Raw genomic sequence first — 18,713 nt, forward strand, 5'->3', positions numbered from 1 at the left:
TAAATACCTTTTTTAGAGTTGAAAACAATGGAAATAAAGGAGAGGTTAAATTAATTGCAAGATTCTCAAATTCTGTCCTGTGATTATGAAAATGTTGTCAGGGTAGAAGTGGTTCAAGGCATGAAATCATGATAATCAGTTCTTGGAAGCGACTTCAAGTGCACATGCATCTTGGTGCACTGAGCCAAAGATGCATTGAGACTATCAAGGAAACAAAGCAGTTTTCCATTCTTTAACCAGCTTTCAGTATAAGGGCCCATTCACACCAGGTGTGTTGGGCTGCGTTGCCCAGTGCAGTCCCAATGAATGGACAAGGCAAATTGCTTTATGTCCTATTAGATCAGTTCACCAATGTGTTGTGTGCAGAAAAAAAGAAGTAGGACATGCAGTGCTTTTTTTCCTGACAGCATGTAACAAAGCACTACACGGCATCGCAACAAACTGATGAATAAATGAACATGACTTTAATGCCACTTTGAATAAAGTTATACAAAAAGATAAAAATGTAAACAGCCCAATGCTCTGTAATCAAAGCATTGGCACTATTTTCTCTATAATATACACTGGCAACCACGATGCAATGCATATCAGGCTGGTTGGAACCTTGTGCCCTGTCATCCATTGTTCTCTATTATGGGTTTTTCGACTTTCAGTGATGTGCTAATCACGTGAAAAGTCATGTCTAATAACTTTCAAATAAAAACCATAAGCCTTCATGTATGGAAATAAGGCCAGGCCTAACATGCTGGATATCTGTATGAAATGTAATCAATCTGGGGAACCATTAAGGTCCACCAGGCATTGGTGTGCACTGAAGGTTCTCTGCAGTTATTCAGTGAACAATCCCTTTTAACCATATAGAAGGTAATGATCCATGAACCTATGCTCATGTAAGGTCCAGGAAAGGACTGTAGGAAGTAGGTAATTATATGTTAATTACACTTTTTTCTGTTTTATCTTTTCCCACATACAGCACTCTGGAATGCCTGCTGTAAGTTCATAGGTACCGTTAGTCGCCTGGCATCCATATGCATTCATTAAATTAGAATAGTTGGTTCTACAGTCTTCATTTTAAATAATGGACAGGAACTAAAGAAACAGAGTAAGTCCTATTTTGCTTGATGCAGAACTTGCATATGCACGGAAAAAGCAAAAGGAAACATTGGTCTCTATAGGGAAGTTCAAAGAGACTTGATGGGTTTACATGAGGTCAGACACAAACATCTACAAGGACTTTTAAATATATATGGTTAACCATATTTTGCCTTACTTGTTAAGGAACTATGTACTGAAAGAAATATAAAGGCTGCCTTAGCTGAAAATGCTAGTTGCCTGATTGTCATGCATAGAGGTTACTGGTGTTGGATGTGAGTAAAAATGTCCCTAAGGGGGAACATAATTCTATAAAACCCTACGAAGGGATTACCTTGCTGCACTCTCTCCAAAAATTATAAAGAAAAGTTTTGTCTGGAGATTTAGTTAAAGTCTATTTTTTTTTAGGCATGAATAACAAACATGTTATGCTTACCTGCTCTGTGCAATGGTTTTGCACAGAGCAGCCCAGATCCTTCCCTTTTCGGGTCCCTTGCCAGCGCTCCTGGCCTATCCCTCCTGTTGAGTGCCACCACAGAAAGCAGCTTGCTATGGGGGCATCCAAGCTGAGCTACATCTCCCTGTGCCCATTCAGACATGGAGCCGCAGTCTGGCCCGCCACCTTTCTCTACTCATTGGCCAATGGCGCCATGCTACTGTCTCAGCCAATGATTAGGGGAGTCCCAGACAGCTGAGACACTCCTGCAACATCGCTGGATCTAGATAGGCTCAGGTAAATATTAGGGGGGGGGTGAAGGTGGCTGCTGCATACAGAAGACTTTTTATCATAATGCATAGAATGCATTAAGATAAAAAAAAACCTTCTGCCTTTACAGTCCCTTTAAATAAGCTAAGGAATGTCGCAGTTCATATAATCAAATGTGTACTCATAATCAGCCTCATTTACTGTTTGTATTAAAGTGAAACTGAGGGCTGGAACAAAGTTGCAAACAGGCAGGTTGTTTATTGCAGAAGAGTAATGTCTCTTCTGCAATAAAATATGCTTACCTGCCTATTCGCAATCCTCTGCTAAATGAACACAGACCTACACATGTGCAGCTATGTTTTCATTTCCAGCAAACAGTGTGGCGGGATGAATGACTCCCACGCATGTGCAGGAATGAAATCAGCATCCAGAAAAAGCCACAGAGAAGAAGCTGCTGCTGGCGAGGGACCTTGTAGGCGACGGACCATTGGAGGATTGGTAAGTGTCCCTGACTTTAGTGTAAATAATCACTGCCTTGTTGTTTTGAGGAATTCAATTCTAAATCTCAGAACCAATATAGAGGAACTTTTATGGAAGGGATGTCAGTCAAACAGTTAGTTTGAGTGCACTGTACTTATGGTTGTTCCAGGAGAACATTTATGTTTTTTTTTTCCCAACAACAGTGGTGCCAAGTAAAATTTTTACTGACCAGGGCAGGTGATATCCTCAAAGTGATTGTAAAGTCTTGTTTTTCTTTTTCTTAAAATAACAAACATATTATACTTACCTGCCCTGTGTAGTGGTTTTGCACAGGGCAACCTAGATCCTTCTCTTCTTGGGTCCCTCTTCGGCTCCCCTGGCCCCTCCCTCCTGTCGAGAGCCCCCGCAGCAAGCAGCTTGCTATGGGCACCCCCGAGCTGAGTCACAGCTCCCTGTGTCCATTCAGACATGGAATCCCATTTCGGCCCCACCCCTTTTCTCTCCTGATTGTCTAACTGACTTTGATTGATAGCAGCGGGAGCCAATGGCGCCACTCAGGAGGATAGTCCCGTATGGCCTCAGAATTCGTGGACATTGCTGGATAGAGATGGGACTCAGGTAAGTATTAGGGGGTGCTGCACAGAGAAGGTTTTTTATCTTAAAGCGGTGGTTCACCCTCCTTATCATCATTCTAGCATTACATTTGTCATCGTAGCGTGAGCTACAGTATGCCGGTCTTACATTTTTTATCCCCGTACTCACAGTGCTATTGCACATTGAAAATTCCGACTCCCGCGGGGAATGGGCGTGCCTATGGAGAGGGAGGATGATTGACGGCCGGCTCTGGCACGTCACGCTCCCCGAAGACAGCCGGAGTAGGTCTCGGCTCTTCACGGCGCCTGCGCACAGGCTATGCGCAGGCGCCGTGAAGAGCCAAGCCTATTTCGGCTATTTCCGGAGAAGCGTGACGTGCCAGGGCCGGCCGTCAATCACCTTCTCTCACCATAGGAACGCCCATTCCCCGGAATCTTCAATGTGCAATAGCACAGTGAGTACGGGGATAAAAAATGTAAGACCGGCATACTGTAGCTCGCGCTACGATGCCGAATGTAATGCTAGAATAAAAAAAAAAAATAATAGGGTGAACCCCCGCTTTAAGAAAAAAAACCTTCTGACTTTACAACCACTTTAACCATACAAATCTAAAAAAAATAACAGGAAAAAGAAAGGTGTAACGTATATAAACGTGCAACTCAAACTAGAAAAATGATAGCTAGAGTTTGCTATGATTTATATAACTTACAAAAACAGTTTTGCATTGCTTTTTAATAAAATGATTTTTGAGAACCAAGACCAGAATTTCATAATGTACAGTGTGTGTGTGTATATGTGTGTGTGATTAGGAAGTCATGCGACTGCTGTTAAAATTTGATAAGTGTTTTCACAAATCATTACCATACTTGCCATACTCCTGGCACAACTGCATATCACAATATAACAACTTAATTCAAATAAATGAACATATTTATTCTTGGTAATTTCTATCTGTTTTTTTCTAACCTACATTGCTTCTGTCAAAGGTATTCATCAAACATATGTTGACTGCCTTTGGAAGAATGATCGTTGTAGGAAGTGGATGGTTGCTATCTCAACATATCACACCTGTGATGTTTAGAGAAACACATTTCTGGTGACCCCACACTGATTAAACTTGTCTGCTATAGAGATATACTGTATATCCAGCAGAGAATGAATGTATAAGAAGAGAGATCATGGATAAGTATGTGTAGGAATCGCTGTCTGTTTCAAACTGGTTCTCTTAAACGCCATGCCAAGAATTATTTTTATAAAGAGTAAAAAACACACACATAAAAACTGGTGTCAAACTCAGCGATAAAGCCAGGCCTTCTTGTCCACTCTCCTGCCTGGCCCTCCAGTGAGCACTGGAGGGGGAGGAGCAGAGAGCGGTAACTGACAGTGATAGCAATCAGTGGTCATATGATCGTTTGGTTCTTGGGCTTAGAGCCGGTGAAGGACAGCTGCAGCATCAAACTGATGCTGCAACAGGGCGGCAAGTATATATGTTTGTTTTTTATATATTCCCACACTTCTCCTTTAATCTAAGCTTAACTTCCTAAAAACATGGAATAACCTTAAAGGAGTTGTAAAGGAAAAAAAAATGTTTGCCTAAAATTAATGTCTGCAAGGTAGACAGACAGAAAAGTGTAATGATTCTGTTAAAAAACGAGTAAATACCTATTAAATTCCTTCATCTATATCACCTCCGGCGTTCTAGTTTCTGTTCGCTCATTCACTTCCTGATTTGCGGCGCTCATTCATGTAAGAACTACATTTCCCAGTATGCATTGTGGCACGCCCAGTAATTCACACCTCCCTGAAGTTTCTAACACGTAGAGAGCGTCCTGCTGCACAGATGTAGTTCTCAGGAGGGGGCGAGCACGTCACTGACCACCGCAGTAAAGCCTCCCTTCACGGTGGTGAGTAACAATCAGATAAGCAGGAAGTGAACAGAACAGAGAAGAAATAGAGCAACTTCTGAGCAAAAACGAACAATGAGGAAGTGAAAAGAGGAATGTCTTCAGGTAAAGGATGCTTATTATGAAAAAAAATGTTTTTCCTTTACAACCCCTTTAACCTAACCACTAACATTAACCCTTAAAATGGCAGATTTAAATTATAAGCTCCAATAATTAACCATCACAGTACAACTCATTAAAATATTTTTGTAATATAGTTCCTCTGTCAGGCTAGGGCTACATGAAAAGTGGAATATCTTGCTACTCAGAGAGGTAACCACTTGCTATCAGTCATCTCATCAGCAATACAATGAATTCACTAGGTTAAAACCAACAAGTGGTTAATACTACCAGTGTAGCCTTAACCTAAGTGTCCATGAGATGATGAACAAGTGACCACTTATGATCTTCAACTCTGATAAGGTACGCCAATTATATTTCCAGGTCACTGGTCTGGCATAAAGCTCGGACTCCTAATTACTTGTTTTCCTATCTAAGAGATGCTGTTATTGAAAATGGACTAAGTATATCACGTCCACATCTTGAAATAATGCTGTGTATAAGACAAAAATCAAACCTTTCCAATTCATTAGTCCTACCTAAGGACTCCTGATTTCATACAGTTGCTAGGGATGGGGAAGCACTGGAAGGGTTTAGACTCTTGCTTGTCATAAATGTTCCTCTCCAAGGCATTGCCGAGCTGTGGATTCCTACTCTCTATCATTATGCAGTGTTGTGATCAGAGGGTGTCAACTGTTATCTACAAGCACCATTCACCTTTCTCTATTCAATTTGCTGAGCTAGTGCCACTGTTGCTTTGCTTGTCAATTAATTATCTTTTAAGACTTAACAAAACACCCTGTTTATACATTGCACTCTTAATATATTCACTGTGATTAATTACACAAGTGTGATTCTTAAGGAGAGAATCATTATTCTCTATACTTGGGGGATTGGGCCATAGTATTCTCCAGAGGAACATTTTCTGTATCTTACCTGTCTGTTGCGTTCATCCATTATCCTCGTAATCTGAATCTTTTTTCTCCCCATAGTCCCCGTTTTTCTGTCTTCCCTCGTCCTTCAAGAAATTTATTTTTCCTTCCTCTATCCTTTACACGTCTTTCTATCAACACTTCTTTCACTTTCCTGTTACCCTTTTCAGTTCACAGATCCCGACATCCGTACCTGTTTGGGTGAAATTGAAGAAAAGTTTTAGGGATAAAATACGTAAAAACAAGAACACAATTTTTACATGTAATCTATGAATTAATAAAATAAACAAGCTATTTTCATAGAAATATGTTTAAAATCCAATGAACTACAAAGGGCATCAATACATCACGGGTTGGACTTGATGGACTTGTGTCTTTTTTAAACCTCACCAACTATGTAACTATGTAAAATCTTTTGGGAGCTATAGAGGCACTATTATGAGTGGTAACTAATAATATACTTGCAGACAAGTATGGTATAATTTACTGAGATTTTATAGTTTTGCAATACATTTGAAAACCTCTTTGATCAGTTGGTGACCATAAACTTCTCTCTTTCACTATGTGCGTATCAATGAAAAGCTAGAAAGAAAGGCTGTGGGTGGTTCAGTATGGTGATGATTTGGATAATGATAGGCAGTGCTTCCATCTCCCATCACCGATGAGAGATCAGCTTCTCTATGGCAGTCTTACCCTTAGCAACCAATCAAATTCAAGTTTACTCTAGTCTAAAGTCAGTAATAAGCTCATCCCTTTAATTACTGACGTACATTTAATAAACAATTAAACCTATGAGTTTCATTAAGTGTCAGTAATTAAATGGATAAGCCAACAATTCAGTTGCTGGGTTACTGTGGTTTTCACATACATTTCCTATTCATAAAGGAAGGTTTTCCACAAATTGGCAGTTAAGTTTTTGTACTAATATAATAAATATGCTAATTTTTTTGTCCACAATGTGACTCAATTTGGGAATGTATGCATGTCTTGAGAAGATATTTAATGTCAGATGTTTCTGGGGATTTAACCTATAAGTTAAGACAACAACTTTTCAGCTGGCCACTGGTGAAAAAAACACCTAATGCTATCTGATATTTCTCAGGGCCATAAGAGGTAAATGCTGAGATCTCTGATTCCGTTATCTGTTTGGTGGAGTTTTAATTCATTTTATAGTAAGGGAAGGTGGGAACATCTTTGCAGTAGGGATGAGACCCCCAGAAAATATATGAATAGAGGTAGGAATAGGTGGCTGCCATTACTGAAGAGCCCTAGTAATATATGGTACCAGAGGATGACTCTTTCCCCCAAGACTTCATTTAAACCTGAAATTTTATTGCACTGAAATTTTAAAGCTAACTTCCTACACTCTACTGACATTAACACCATAAGCCCAGTCAAGACTAAATGTCATCTGATCAGATATTGTATGGCTGGTTACATGTGTGTGTGTGTGTGTGTGTATATGTCAATGTGTGTAATGCGTATACGTACACACGGTCGAAATTTCCAATGGAAAAAGTCAGATGGGAAAGCAGTGTACTGTACTGTGTTGACATGTCAAGTAACAGAAGTACCTTGGGCGTATTTACTTGTGACTGACATACCACTTTAAGGTGAACTTCACTTTTTAAGTCATTTTAAGAGCAAAAAAGTCCCTTTGAACCTGATTTAATGTTTAAAGTGAATACAGGAATGCCAGATACATATAACAATTGGGGCTAGTCAACTCCCTTATCAATGCCAATATACTACAGGGTTAGGTACAGACCTAAAGTTGGCCTGTCATGAATGAAACCATTGCACGCTATTAATGATAGTTGCCTGGTTGTCATGTTGACTCTCTGGGGTGGATTTACCAAATCTGGAGGGTGCAAAATCTGATGCAGCTGTGCATAGTAGCCAATCTGCTTCTAGCTTCAGCTTGTTTGGTTAAGCTATGGCAATAAAACCTGAAAGCTGATTGGTTTCTATGCAGAATTGCACCAGATTTTGCACTGTCCAGGCTTAGTAAATCAACCCCTCTAAATTGAGTTCCGTGAGTCCCTGACCCAGAACAAGTATACAGGTAAAGATTTTTTACTTTTCTGAACGTGCTTGTTTCGGGTTAGTGGCTCAGAAAGTCAATGGAATAGCCAGGCAGCTAACATTTTCAGAAGGAGGAAATGCTGTACTTTTTTTAGTGCAGAATGTTGCCGCGAACGAAAAAAATAAAAATAATTAAAAGTTATTTTGTGGCATTTCAATAAAGTTTTTAAAAAAAGTAACAACGCTCCACTGCATCTTACAGTGCATGACAGTGGCCACATCAGGTCACTGGTATTAACAAGCCCTAACACAGTGAATCTGTGTTTGAATATATGGTACAATTGCCTAGTCTAGGAGCAGGGATCTTCAAACTGCGGCCCTCCAGTTGTTGCGGAACTACACATCCCATGAGGCATTGTAAAACTCTGACATTCACAGGCATGATGGGAAGTGTAGTTCCTGAACAACTGGAGGGTTATAGTTTGAAGACGCCTGGTCTAGAGGAAAGATATTCTGTTGCGCCCCCCCCCCAAGCTGTTTAAACAAGCATTTTGGTTGAAAGAACAAACAACTAAACGTGCATATTTGCGGCACTTCCATATTTTGTGTGCTGGATAATGCTGATTATTCAAAAAACACTCAGCTTCCATAACAGTGCTGTAGTTTTAGCGGATATCAAGGAGTTTTGAAAGAAAAAAGTCACAGACTTTTACTAAATACAAATAGAGTGTTTACTTTTTTATTACTTTTGCTCTTAGCTTAGTGAATTCTCCGAAAGCACAGCCCACTTCCATCATCCAATAATTTTATTTTTTTCCTTTCACGGGATTGGGTATGCTTTTTATAGTTCATTTTCACCACATTCACTAAACGAATTGTAAAGTGAAAATTCCCTTGTAAATGTAAACAGGCTTATTGTATTTAGTAAATCACCCCTCCGCCTTTAAGTAAAAAGCAATATAATGCTGTAGAAAGCGAGCTCAATTTAATCTATAACAATAAAATAAATGAAAATAAAACATAACATTTTGACACAGGTATGTTTAGCGTCACTTAGAGGTTAATATGCGCAACATTTTTTTTTCTTAGTTTTAGCCCAGAAATCCCATGTTCACTTCTAACTTTTTATTCATCAAAAAGCAGAAAAGCCTCTTGCACACGGTAAGGTGTTAGATACAACGCATACATTCTATGGGCAAAGTAAGAAAAAAAAAAAAACGTATTTCATAAAATGCCCTTTAACGCTTGGAATCAGCAAGAGCAATAATGCGATGCACAAGTTATTAAATCCGAAGGACGGTGTACAAAGTTGAATTTGGGTAAACTTATTAACTGCCTGGGGAGTCAGTAGTAATATGCTTTGCCTTCTGAACAGAGAGGGTTAAAGCTAATATTTTGTCAGCATGATGAATGAGCCTGGAGCACACGAGTTACATATGCAGCCTTGTCCTTCCCTGATTCTCCCCGACAAACTGATAGATCCTATCCATACAAGATGTAACATTAAGCCCATGTCCTGGCCATTTAATCCATTGTTTGGCTCTAATTCAAAGCTGCTGCAAGTGGGGATGAGTACTGAGATGCTGCCGGCTCCTTTGAATAAACATACATCTCGTGTCCTATTCACTTATTGTCCTGTTTAGAGTTAGCACTCGCAATGACATTCCACTGTTGGCCATTGACTATTCTATGGCACTTATAATGGTGAGATCCCTTCATTGGCAAGAAACACAGAGGAGTGCTGTCCAGGATACTTTTTTTATTTGCACTGACAGTTACAACTTCAGAACAAGCTGTGTAGGGATTACTTCTATCTTCTAAGGTCCAAGCAGTACTGATACACAAAGTGTTGGTAAAATGTCATTTACAAGGCAACAGACAATAGAAGAGTTAGTAGTATAGTAAAGCAATTATTTAGTATAGTAAAGCATTTCTCATCCAGACAAGAGGCATGCAGTTGATTTCCCCCAGCCCCTCCCTCTCTCTCTCGCTCTCTCTCTGTATGTATATATATATATATATATATATATATATACATAATATATATTATTATTATTATTATTTCGGGTACTTATATATCGCTGTCAATTTACGCAACGCTTTTACATGACCACACATTGTACATTCACATCAGTATGTACGGTATATATAGATATATATCTATATATATCTAGACATATATAGATCTATATATATCTATATATAGATTTAGATATACACATCTTTTACTTTCCTCTAAATCCATAGTAACCTGCATTAGTAACTTTTTACATAACTTTTAGAATGTCTGTTTATAACATAAAGTACAGTACTGACATAAATCATCTGTGTGACTTCTAGTAAACAACATAAGTACTAAAATAATAATAATGATAATAATAATACTGCTACTACTAAAATAATAATGATGATGATGATAATAAAAACCATAATAATAATAAGAAGAAGAACAACATATAATAAAAATGATACTAATAATATTAATATTACTACTACTGATACTACTACTAAAATAATAATAATAACAATAACGCTATCACAATAATGCTGCTACTACTGCTAATAATAAAAAAAACAATAACAATATTACTATTAATGCTACTACTAATAACAACAATGACAACACAAATAATAATAAAAAATAAAATTACATTTTAAAATCCATTTACTTATAATCACTGAAAATTAAAAAAGCAAATATACGGTGTGTTTCCTAACCCACCTGGGTAAGGATAGCATTTGCATGTGAAGAAATAACAGACAACACATGATTTGTTACTAGAATAGGTTACACTTGCTTCTAGCTTCTGGCAGATCTCTTACCTCAGACATTAAGTTACAAAGTAGTTTGCAAGCACATGCAGGACCCAAAGCAGCTTAATAGGCTTTCTCTGTAACTGTAAGCCAATATGCTAATCCCCAGCAATGGCATATGGAACTATTTCCCTTCCTTTCTTTTCAGCTGAAGCCCACTGGCACTATCCACTTAGAGCACAGTGCCTGCGTGAGCCTGTGTTCACACTGGGGTGGAAGGTCAGGCTGGACAGCTTACATGATTGGCCTGCAGGATAAAAGCTGATTTATGGATCACGGCACTGGAAGCCAGTGAGAAAGGAGAAATCACAGAGCAGCCAGGAAGGATACAATCCTCTCCCACTACAGTAACAGAATGCACAGTCCCTCCCACCGCTCTTATCAGTTCTACATTTTCATACTTTCAAACAACACGTTGGAAACAGTTTGCTGTAAAAGTAAATAGTGGCCGGGAACTGATAGGGAAAACATTCACAAAATCTTCACAAATTCCATTTGTCCCTCAAATTCATTTTGCAGGAAAACTTCTACTAAATATGGAGATGCAGCATGAGCTTTCAGCACCTGATGACAAAGTTCCCTATGATTACTGAAAAGGGTGGTGGAGGGGGGGGGGGGGGAATAATCTAGCTTTGCAAATTAAAACCTTGAGGGCGAGGACAGTGTATACCAAGTCGTTTTTTCGCAGTTAATTAACATTACATGTATTTGATTTGTTAAGCATGGCTGTTATTAGCATGCTTGCCCTATTAAATAATTACGTAGAAGAGTTTTTTTAATATATTTTATGTAGTTTTATATTATGCCGTTGTATACTTTATGTAGTTTTATATTATGCAGTTGTATATTTTATGTAGTTAAAAGATTCAATATTAATTGCTATAGTTAGAATAGTTACCCATTCTACTGTTTCTAATGTGTTTCTAATAATCTTAATAAGAATAATAAAAAAAGAAAAGATCCATGCAGGGTAAATTGCCTACAGTTTCAATGAAGAAGCCAAAAAAGTGACATGCAAAGTGCAGGACTGCACAGAAACAAATAAGGAAACAACTTTAAAAACAGTCATTATTCCTTTAAGGTGGGCCAATTTGTTACCTGTAAAATATTTTTTATCAATTTATCCCCAAGCAATCACTTTTCCAGCACTCCGATTTTCCAGTTTTACTCCCTCTTATGCCCCGTACACACGATCGGGCTTTAGACCGACCAAACTCACATCGGAATTCCGAAGGAGGAAAAGAGAACATGTTCTCTATGTAAACTCTGATGGAATTCCTCGGAATATCCGATGGGAAAACTCTGATTGGCATACACACGGTCGGAATTTCCAATGGAAAAAAGTCCATCTGACCTTATTCCATCGGAAATTCTGATCGTGTGTACGAGGCATTAGTGTTGCTTTCCACTATTTTCTGTCTGGGGGGGAGTACTGAAAGGTCCCACGACCCAATCACATGGCAGGCATGGTGGAGCATGGGAGTGGCCTGAGACACGGGCCTTTCGGGCTGTCTGTGTGCATTAGCACATCAAGTTTAGTGCCAGCCTGGACCATGCCTGATAAAAAATTGCAACTAGTTTACATAAATGATAGCCTGCAGATAAAGAGGATGACAAAGAAGAAAGCAGATAAACTATGCTGCAGAATGTATTTTCATAACAAAGGTTTAATAATACTTTACCCAACCGCTCTAGGCTTCTGAAAGTGAAATCTTTTTTGATGATCTTTTTGCTTCCTTTTTTTTTAAATACACTAGCTTGCCCTGTACTCTACCTGCTCCATGACTTCATAAAGTTGTGTAATTCAAACAGAAATAAGCTGGCCCCGGGGTTAAAAAGCCTCCCTGTCCCAAGTATAGTGTGCCACCGATTCTGCTGACTTCAGTCTTAAAGAACAATAGGTTATATTTTCAGTTCTGCAAAACTGGTGTACTGGTGTACTGTACATTTCTTAATCTTTTCCTTATGCCATTCGAGGAATATGGTTACAAGTTAGGATAATATAAGTAACAATATATTAAAAAAAACGAATGGAAGAAAACTTCAAGACAGACTGAGCATCACAGGTAATACATGTTTTGCTTCAGTAAATATCTAGGGGGAGCACTTGCTTTCCAAATAGTGATGTTTTGCTGTAGACAGACAATGATTTTTTTTTTCTTGAAGAGCAAACTGAACACTTTGGTCAATCTATCAAGCCAATAGCAGACAAAATTGCTACTGCATTAGCATTACTTACATTATTAAATAGGCATGGCAAACAAATGTTGCAGTACCTGAATGTAGATTGATATTAGACTTTTGTAATTCATTGAATAACAACAGCTGATTTATCTATTACAGATACTTATATTGTGCCAACAATTTACAGAGCACTTTAGATATATATTATACATTCACATCTGTCCCTGCCCTCAAGAAACTTATAATCTAAGGTCCCTACCTGACATTCATACATGCTAGGCCAGTTTAGACTGGAGCCAATTAACCTACCAAAATGTCTTTGGAGTGTGGGAGGAAACCCATATGGGCACAGGGAGAGCATGCAAACCCTAGGCAGGTAGTGCCATGGTTGGGATTCAAACCAATGACCCTAGTGCTGCCAGGCATAAGTGCTAATCACTTAGCCACTGTGCTATTAGAATGGGAAAGGGCATGCCAGTGTTGCTCTGTTGATGTTCAATCAGCAAGCTGGGGTGGTTTCTTGACCGAAATGTGCAATTGTTGTTGCACTGGAGGTCAAGGTCGCAACCGTGTTGACTAGCAGGGGTTCCATAATTACAAGATTGGTTGACATCTTTTGGCAGGTGAGGCTGTTTCCATATTTGTATTTTCACAGTGTATTTTGTTGGGTGCCTGGACTTTACCTTTAAGCAAACACGTTAGTATATTTTCTTTTGAAACCTCTATTGCAGTATACCGTATATTCTATATTTTAGAAAGGCTCAAACTAATCACGGTCCAATGTTTGATTATGGTCAAAATTGGAAACCGCCACCAGAGATCTTTGATGGGGTGGCAGTAGCTGATGTTTTATTGTATCATCAACAGCAAATAAAACTAACCTGCAGAAACACATACAGCATAAGTGTGATTTGAATTATTGGTCATGAGTTATTTATTTTGCTACAACTGGTCTAAAAACGTTTGCAAAATTGGGGCAATGGCCCATCACTTCCAGATCTGTCTCTTACATACAGCAAGAAATCTTATGTTATGGGCACCAACTCAGTATTTGTTACATTTATCTATTTTTCTAGTCAGCATGAATGCAGTGGAGAATAAAAGCAAGCTGTTGGCCATAGCAACGAATCAGGGTTCATGTCTCTTTTAAATGTTAAATGAAACACTGAGCCTGTTTGGTTGCTGTGAGTTTAAAAAAAAAAAATGTTATATATATATATATATATATATATATATATATATATATATATATATATATATATATATATATATATATATATATATATATATATATATATTTTATATCATATTCATTTATATAGGAATTCAAATTTTATATATCATTTTTTTATATCATATTCATTTATATAGGAATTCAAATTATATATATATTTTTTTTTATATCATATTCATTTATATAGGTTGGATTCTTGAAAACAGGAACAAAAGCACTGTAGCTTGCAGAAATATTATAACATGTAACATCAAATAAAACAAGGACGTGTTTTCATACAGAAGAGTCTAGATATGCCATAACATCTGAATAGGTAGGCATAGACTGCTTAGCACATGTAATCAACAGCAGGTTGAGTTTCCAATTGTTGAACCCAGTGAGGAAGAGGAGAATTTCCTTCAAGAAACCTACCTACATAGGAAGGTATGGGTTGGGTGTCCACTTTGAGTTTAAAATTATATTAAAACACATATAGTGCTACAGACCTCAACACTTAATTAGTTTGAAGTCTGGTTTTTGCTTTCATCCTGTCATTATGCCGACTACACCAAAATCCCACTTCCCTGGTCCCTATCCTGTTGGGTGGCTCCATCCCTTTACTCACAGAGCTACCCTTGCATGAGCACTCCTGGCTGATGAGTCTCTGTGTGTCTATAGAAACACATAGCCCATATGGCAAGCCTAATCCCTGCAAATTATTGACAACAGCCAGAGCCTGGATTGTCCTCAGTTCACTGTGCATGGGATGAACTTAAGAAGTGTGCTCTACTACCTGGAAGTTCTGGGAAGTTCTAGGAAGTGGGGTGGTAGACCTAGAATTGGTGGCAATAAATAGGGAACAGATATTGGTGTATTCATAAAAATAACAAAAATGTGCATAGATGTTCATCCATGTAAATGTGGTGTGTGCACATGCAGCAAAATCAAATGATCTCAGCTTATATTTGCTGCAATTCGGAAGTGTGAATGTGGAAAATACCACATTATGGCCACTAGATGGAGCGCGGAGAATGCTGTCTGAGAACATTCAAATTTGCACATTCGTTCAGAATGAATTAGAATGCAGTTTCGATGGACGAACAGCTATGCAAATATTTTATACATACCCTCTAAGTACCTATTTAGTACTACTTTAACTTGGAAAACCCCAATAAATGGTCAGTTTCCTTTATTAATCCAGCAAGAGGATATGCTAATGGTCAAAGAAATAGTTACCAGAAAACCTTCCAAAGGTTTTCTAGAAAGTTTTTTTTTTTTCAGTTCTGTTGCCAATCAACATCCTGTGTTTAAAACGTATTTGTTACCTTCCATCCCACCTAATTTGTGAAGCCATTAGCAATTATTCCATTGGCAGCTCAGTCAGGGAGTAAATCAATTGTGATTTAAACTCCTTTGAACAGGCTATAAGTGAGCTATCATTTGCAATCTTCGTTCAGGCAGCAAGAGAGTGATTGAACGCTTAGCATTTTACCTTTCCTTTCATGAGCATATGGCAGTCAGAAGGTTTTACAATCATTTGTGACACTTGAAAAAAAAAAGCAAAGAAGCCTTTAAAATAAGATGATGTTAAAGAAACATATCCTGATAAAAAAAAAAAAAAAATCACATTGTATGTACCTGACACAATACAAAATAGAATCTAATATGCAGCTATTTGCTGTACGACTGCTGGCAATTGATTGAAAATATCATCTCATGTAAAGCTCTGTTTACTAAACAGATGTAATGCATTATATCAAAGGGTTCTGATCACATCCGGACATGTGTAGAGAATGGAAGTTGCCATTTTTCTAAGGGATCCATCAGGTCTGAACATTTTTAAGGCTATTAAAGGCAATCAAAAAATTCATTTATCAGAAAAAAATGCCAAAAGCAAGTTTGTGGAAATGTGACAACTGGAAAATGAAAGCTGAATTATGGTTGCTGTGTGGCAATGCTTTCAGATACCTTGATAACCACCAGATATGGTGTAAAAATAAATAAATAAATTGGATGGCTTGGTCAGTGGATCCATTTTTTTAGGGAGCATTATGCCATGAAAAAGTGTGCACTGCTCCACAGCCACCGATCACATATTTGGACTGTGCCCAGGTCAGGCTTGAATCTGACTGGTGGTAGTGGGGCAAAACAGACTTCTGTTTGAGGCAAAGGGCCTATTAAAAAAAAATTGTTGGACGTATGTCACGCACATTCATTCAGGCTGGACAAATGTTCCCTATATTTTCTGTAATAGATTCATTCCTATCATCAGCTCCACCTAGTGGCCAAAATGTGGTATGGATTCTTATTAACCACTTGACCTCCGGAACATTTACCCCCCTTCATAAACCAGGCTATTTTTTGGCGATACAGCACTGCATTACTTTAACTGACAATTGTGCAGTCATGCAAAGCTGTCATGAAATGCATGTCTCTTTTTTTTCAACAAATAGAGCTTTCTTTAGGTAGTTTTTGATCACCACTGCGTTTTTTTTTTTTTTTTTTGTGCTATTAAAAAAAAGATCGACAATTTTGAAAAAAAATATATATATTTTTTTTTTTACTTTCTGCTATAAAACATATCCAATATTTTTTTTTTTAAATCGAATTTCTTCATAAATTTAGGCCAATATGTATTCTGCTACATATTTTTGGTGAAAAAAAAAATCCCAATAAGTGTATATTTATTGATTTGTGCAAAAGTTATAACGTCTACAAACTATGGTATATATACTGGAATTTGTATTTATTTATTTATTTTTATGCTAGTAATGGTGGCTTATAGCAGGAATGCAATATTGTGGCAGACATTCTAACACTTAACTGACACTTTGTGGGAACCAGTGACACTAAGTACCGGTTCACACTGGGGCGGCTTCAAAGTCGCACGATTTTGAAGCTGCCCCGTACAGCGCGACTTCAAGAGCAATTAAACCCTGATGGGTTTTACTTCCTCTTTTTCCCCCCTGCAAAGTAAAAGCATAATGGGATAGTATGTATCGCATACTAGCCCATTATGTTGCACCTACCTGAAAATGAAGCCTACGATGTCCCTGCTGTGTACGGGAGCTGCCGATCCATGAAATGGGCCCTTTAGAAACAGAACGATCATGCCCTTTGTTCAGTGCGCATATGCTGATGATGTTGGCAGGTAAGTCTTATTATAGGCTTACCTGTAGGTAAAAGTGGTGTAACTAGGTTTACAACCACTTTCAGCGAGGCTTGCAAATTACTTATGTAATAGAAGTCAATGCAAGCCGCTCCAAAGTCGCCCCCAAGAAGTACAGGAACCTTTTTCTAAGTCGCTTAAAGCGGTGGTTCACCCCTAGAGAGAACTTTTTAGCCTTAGATTCCTGCTCGTTTTGTCTAGGGGAATCGGCTATTTGTTTTAAAATATGAGCAGTACTTACCCGTTTACGAGATGCATCCTCTCCGTCGCTTCCGGGTATGGGCTGCGGGAATGGGCGTTCCTTCTTGATTGACAGTCTTCCTAGAGGCTTCCGACGGTCGCATCCATCGCGTCACGATTTTCCGAAAGAAGCCGAACATCGGTGCGCATGCGCAGTATAGAGCCGCACCGACGTTCGGCTTCTTTCGGCTACGAGTGACGCGATGGATGCGACCGTCGGAAGCCTCTCGGAAGACTGTCAATCAAGAAGGAACGCCCGCTCCCGAAGACACATACCCGGAAGCGACGGAAGAAGATGCATCTTGAAAACGGTAAGTACTGCTCATATTTTAAAACAAATAGCCGATTCCCCTAGACAAAACGAACAGGAATCTAAGGGGAAAATTTTTTTTTTTAATAAATGGGTGAACTCCCGCTTTAACTTAAGTCGCCCTGATTAGAATGGATTAATTGCACTGCATGACAGGTCGCCTTAGGCCCTGTACACACGATCAGTCTAAACCGATGAGAACGGACTGAAGTTCAGTTTCATCGGTCCAAACCGACCGTGTGTGGGCCCCATCAGTCTGTTATCCTTCGGTCCAGAAATTTAGAACTTGCTTTAAAATTGAACTGATGGTCTGGTAACCGATAGGTCAAAACTAAAGATTAGTACGCAAAAGCATCGGTTCCAAATCTGGGCATGCTCAGAATCAAGTCGACGCATGCGTGGAAGCATTGAACTTCATTTTTCTCTGCACGCGTTGGACTCGATCGGTTTTTGAACTGATGGTGTGTAGGCACATCAGACCATCAGTCAGCTTTATCGGTTAACCGATGAAACTGAACTTCAGTCCGTTTTCATCAGTTTGGACTGATCGTGTGCACAGGGCCTTAGAGTGAACCAGGACTACACAGTCATCAGTGGCAAAAATATGCGCTGTCACTGTACTTACACTGGCTCGGAAGGGGTTAAACATCTAGAGAGTCTGATCAAAGGGTTAAATGTGTGCCTAGCCAGATTTTATGTGTACAGTGTGTGGTGCTTTAACTAAGGGAAATAATGGATTTTATTCCCTGCTTTGTGGGGGGAAAAAACGATTACTTCCCAGCCCTGTTCTGTCTGCTTTCCGGACGATCGGCGGGTGCTGGTGGTAATCTATTGGCCCAGCATCTGCTGTGTTTAATCACAGCACAGCCGGGTTGCCGCCATCATGCTCACGTGTCCCCTACACAAAAGTGCTGGAGGACGTACCTGGTACCTGATCTAGCGCAGCAGGGC

At 38.8% G+C, this 18,713-nt stretch overlaps 1 protein-coding gene across 15 annotated transcripts in view; it reads right to left on the minus strand.

Annotated features, from left to right (window-relative positions):
* Nucleotides 1-18,713, minus strand: part of MEF2C (myocyte enhancer factor 2C) — a 375,780-nt gene that overhangs the window by 145,710 nt on the left and 211,357 nt on the right. For 14 of the 15 annotated variants that reach the window (XM_040341964.1, XM_040341978.1, XM_040342013.1 and 11 more), the window contains one exon: nucleotides 5,812-6,000. In XM_040341964.1, coding sequence (XP_040197898.1) covers nucleotides 5,812-5,865 — 54 coding nt within the window. In that variant the 5' untranslated portion in view covers nucleotides 5,866-6,000. Of the gene's footprint in view, nucleotides 1-5,811; nucleotides 6,001-10,655; nucleotides 10,937-18,713 lie in introns of those variants that run through there. The other variant, XM_040341951.1, reaches the window with a different exon arrangement.

This window comes from Rana temporaria, chromosome 1 (genome assembly GCF_905171775.1).
Source record: "Rana temporaria chromosome 1, aRanTem1.1, whole genome shotgun sequence".
Lineage (NCBI taxonomy): Eukaryota > Metazoa > Chordata > Amphibia > Anura > Ranidae > Rana > Rana temporaria.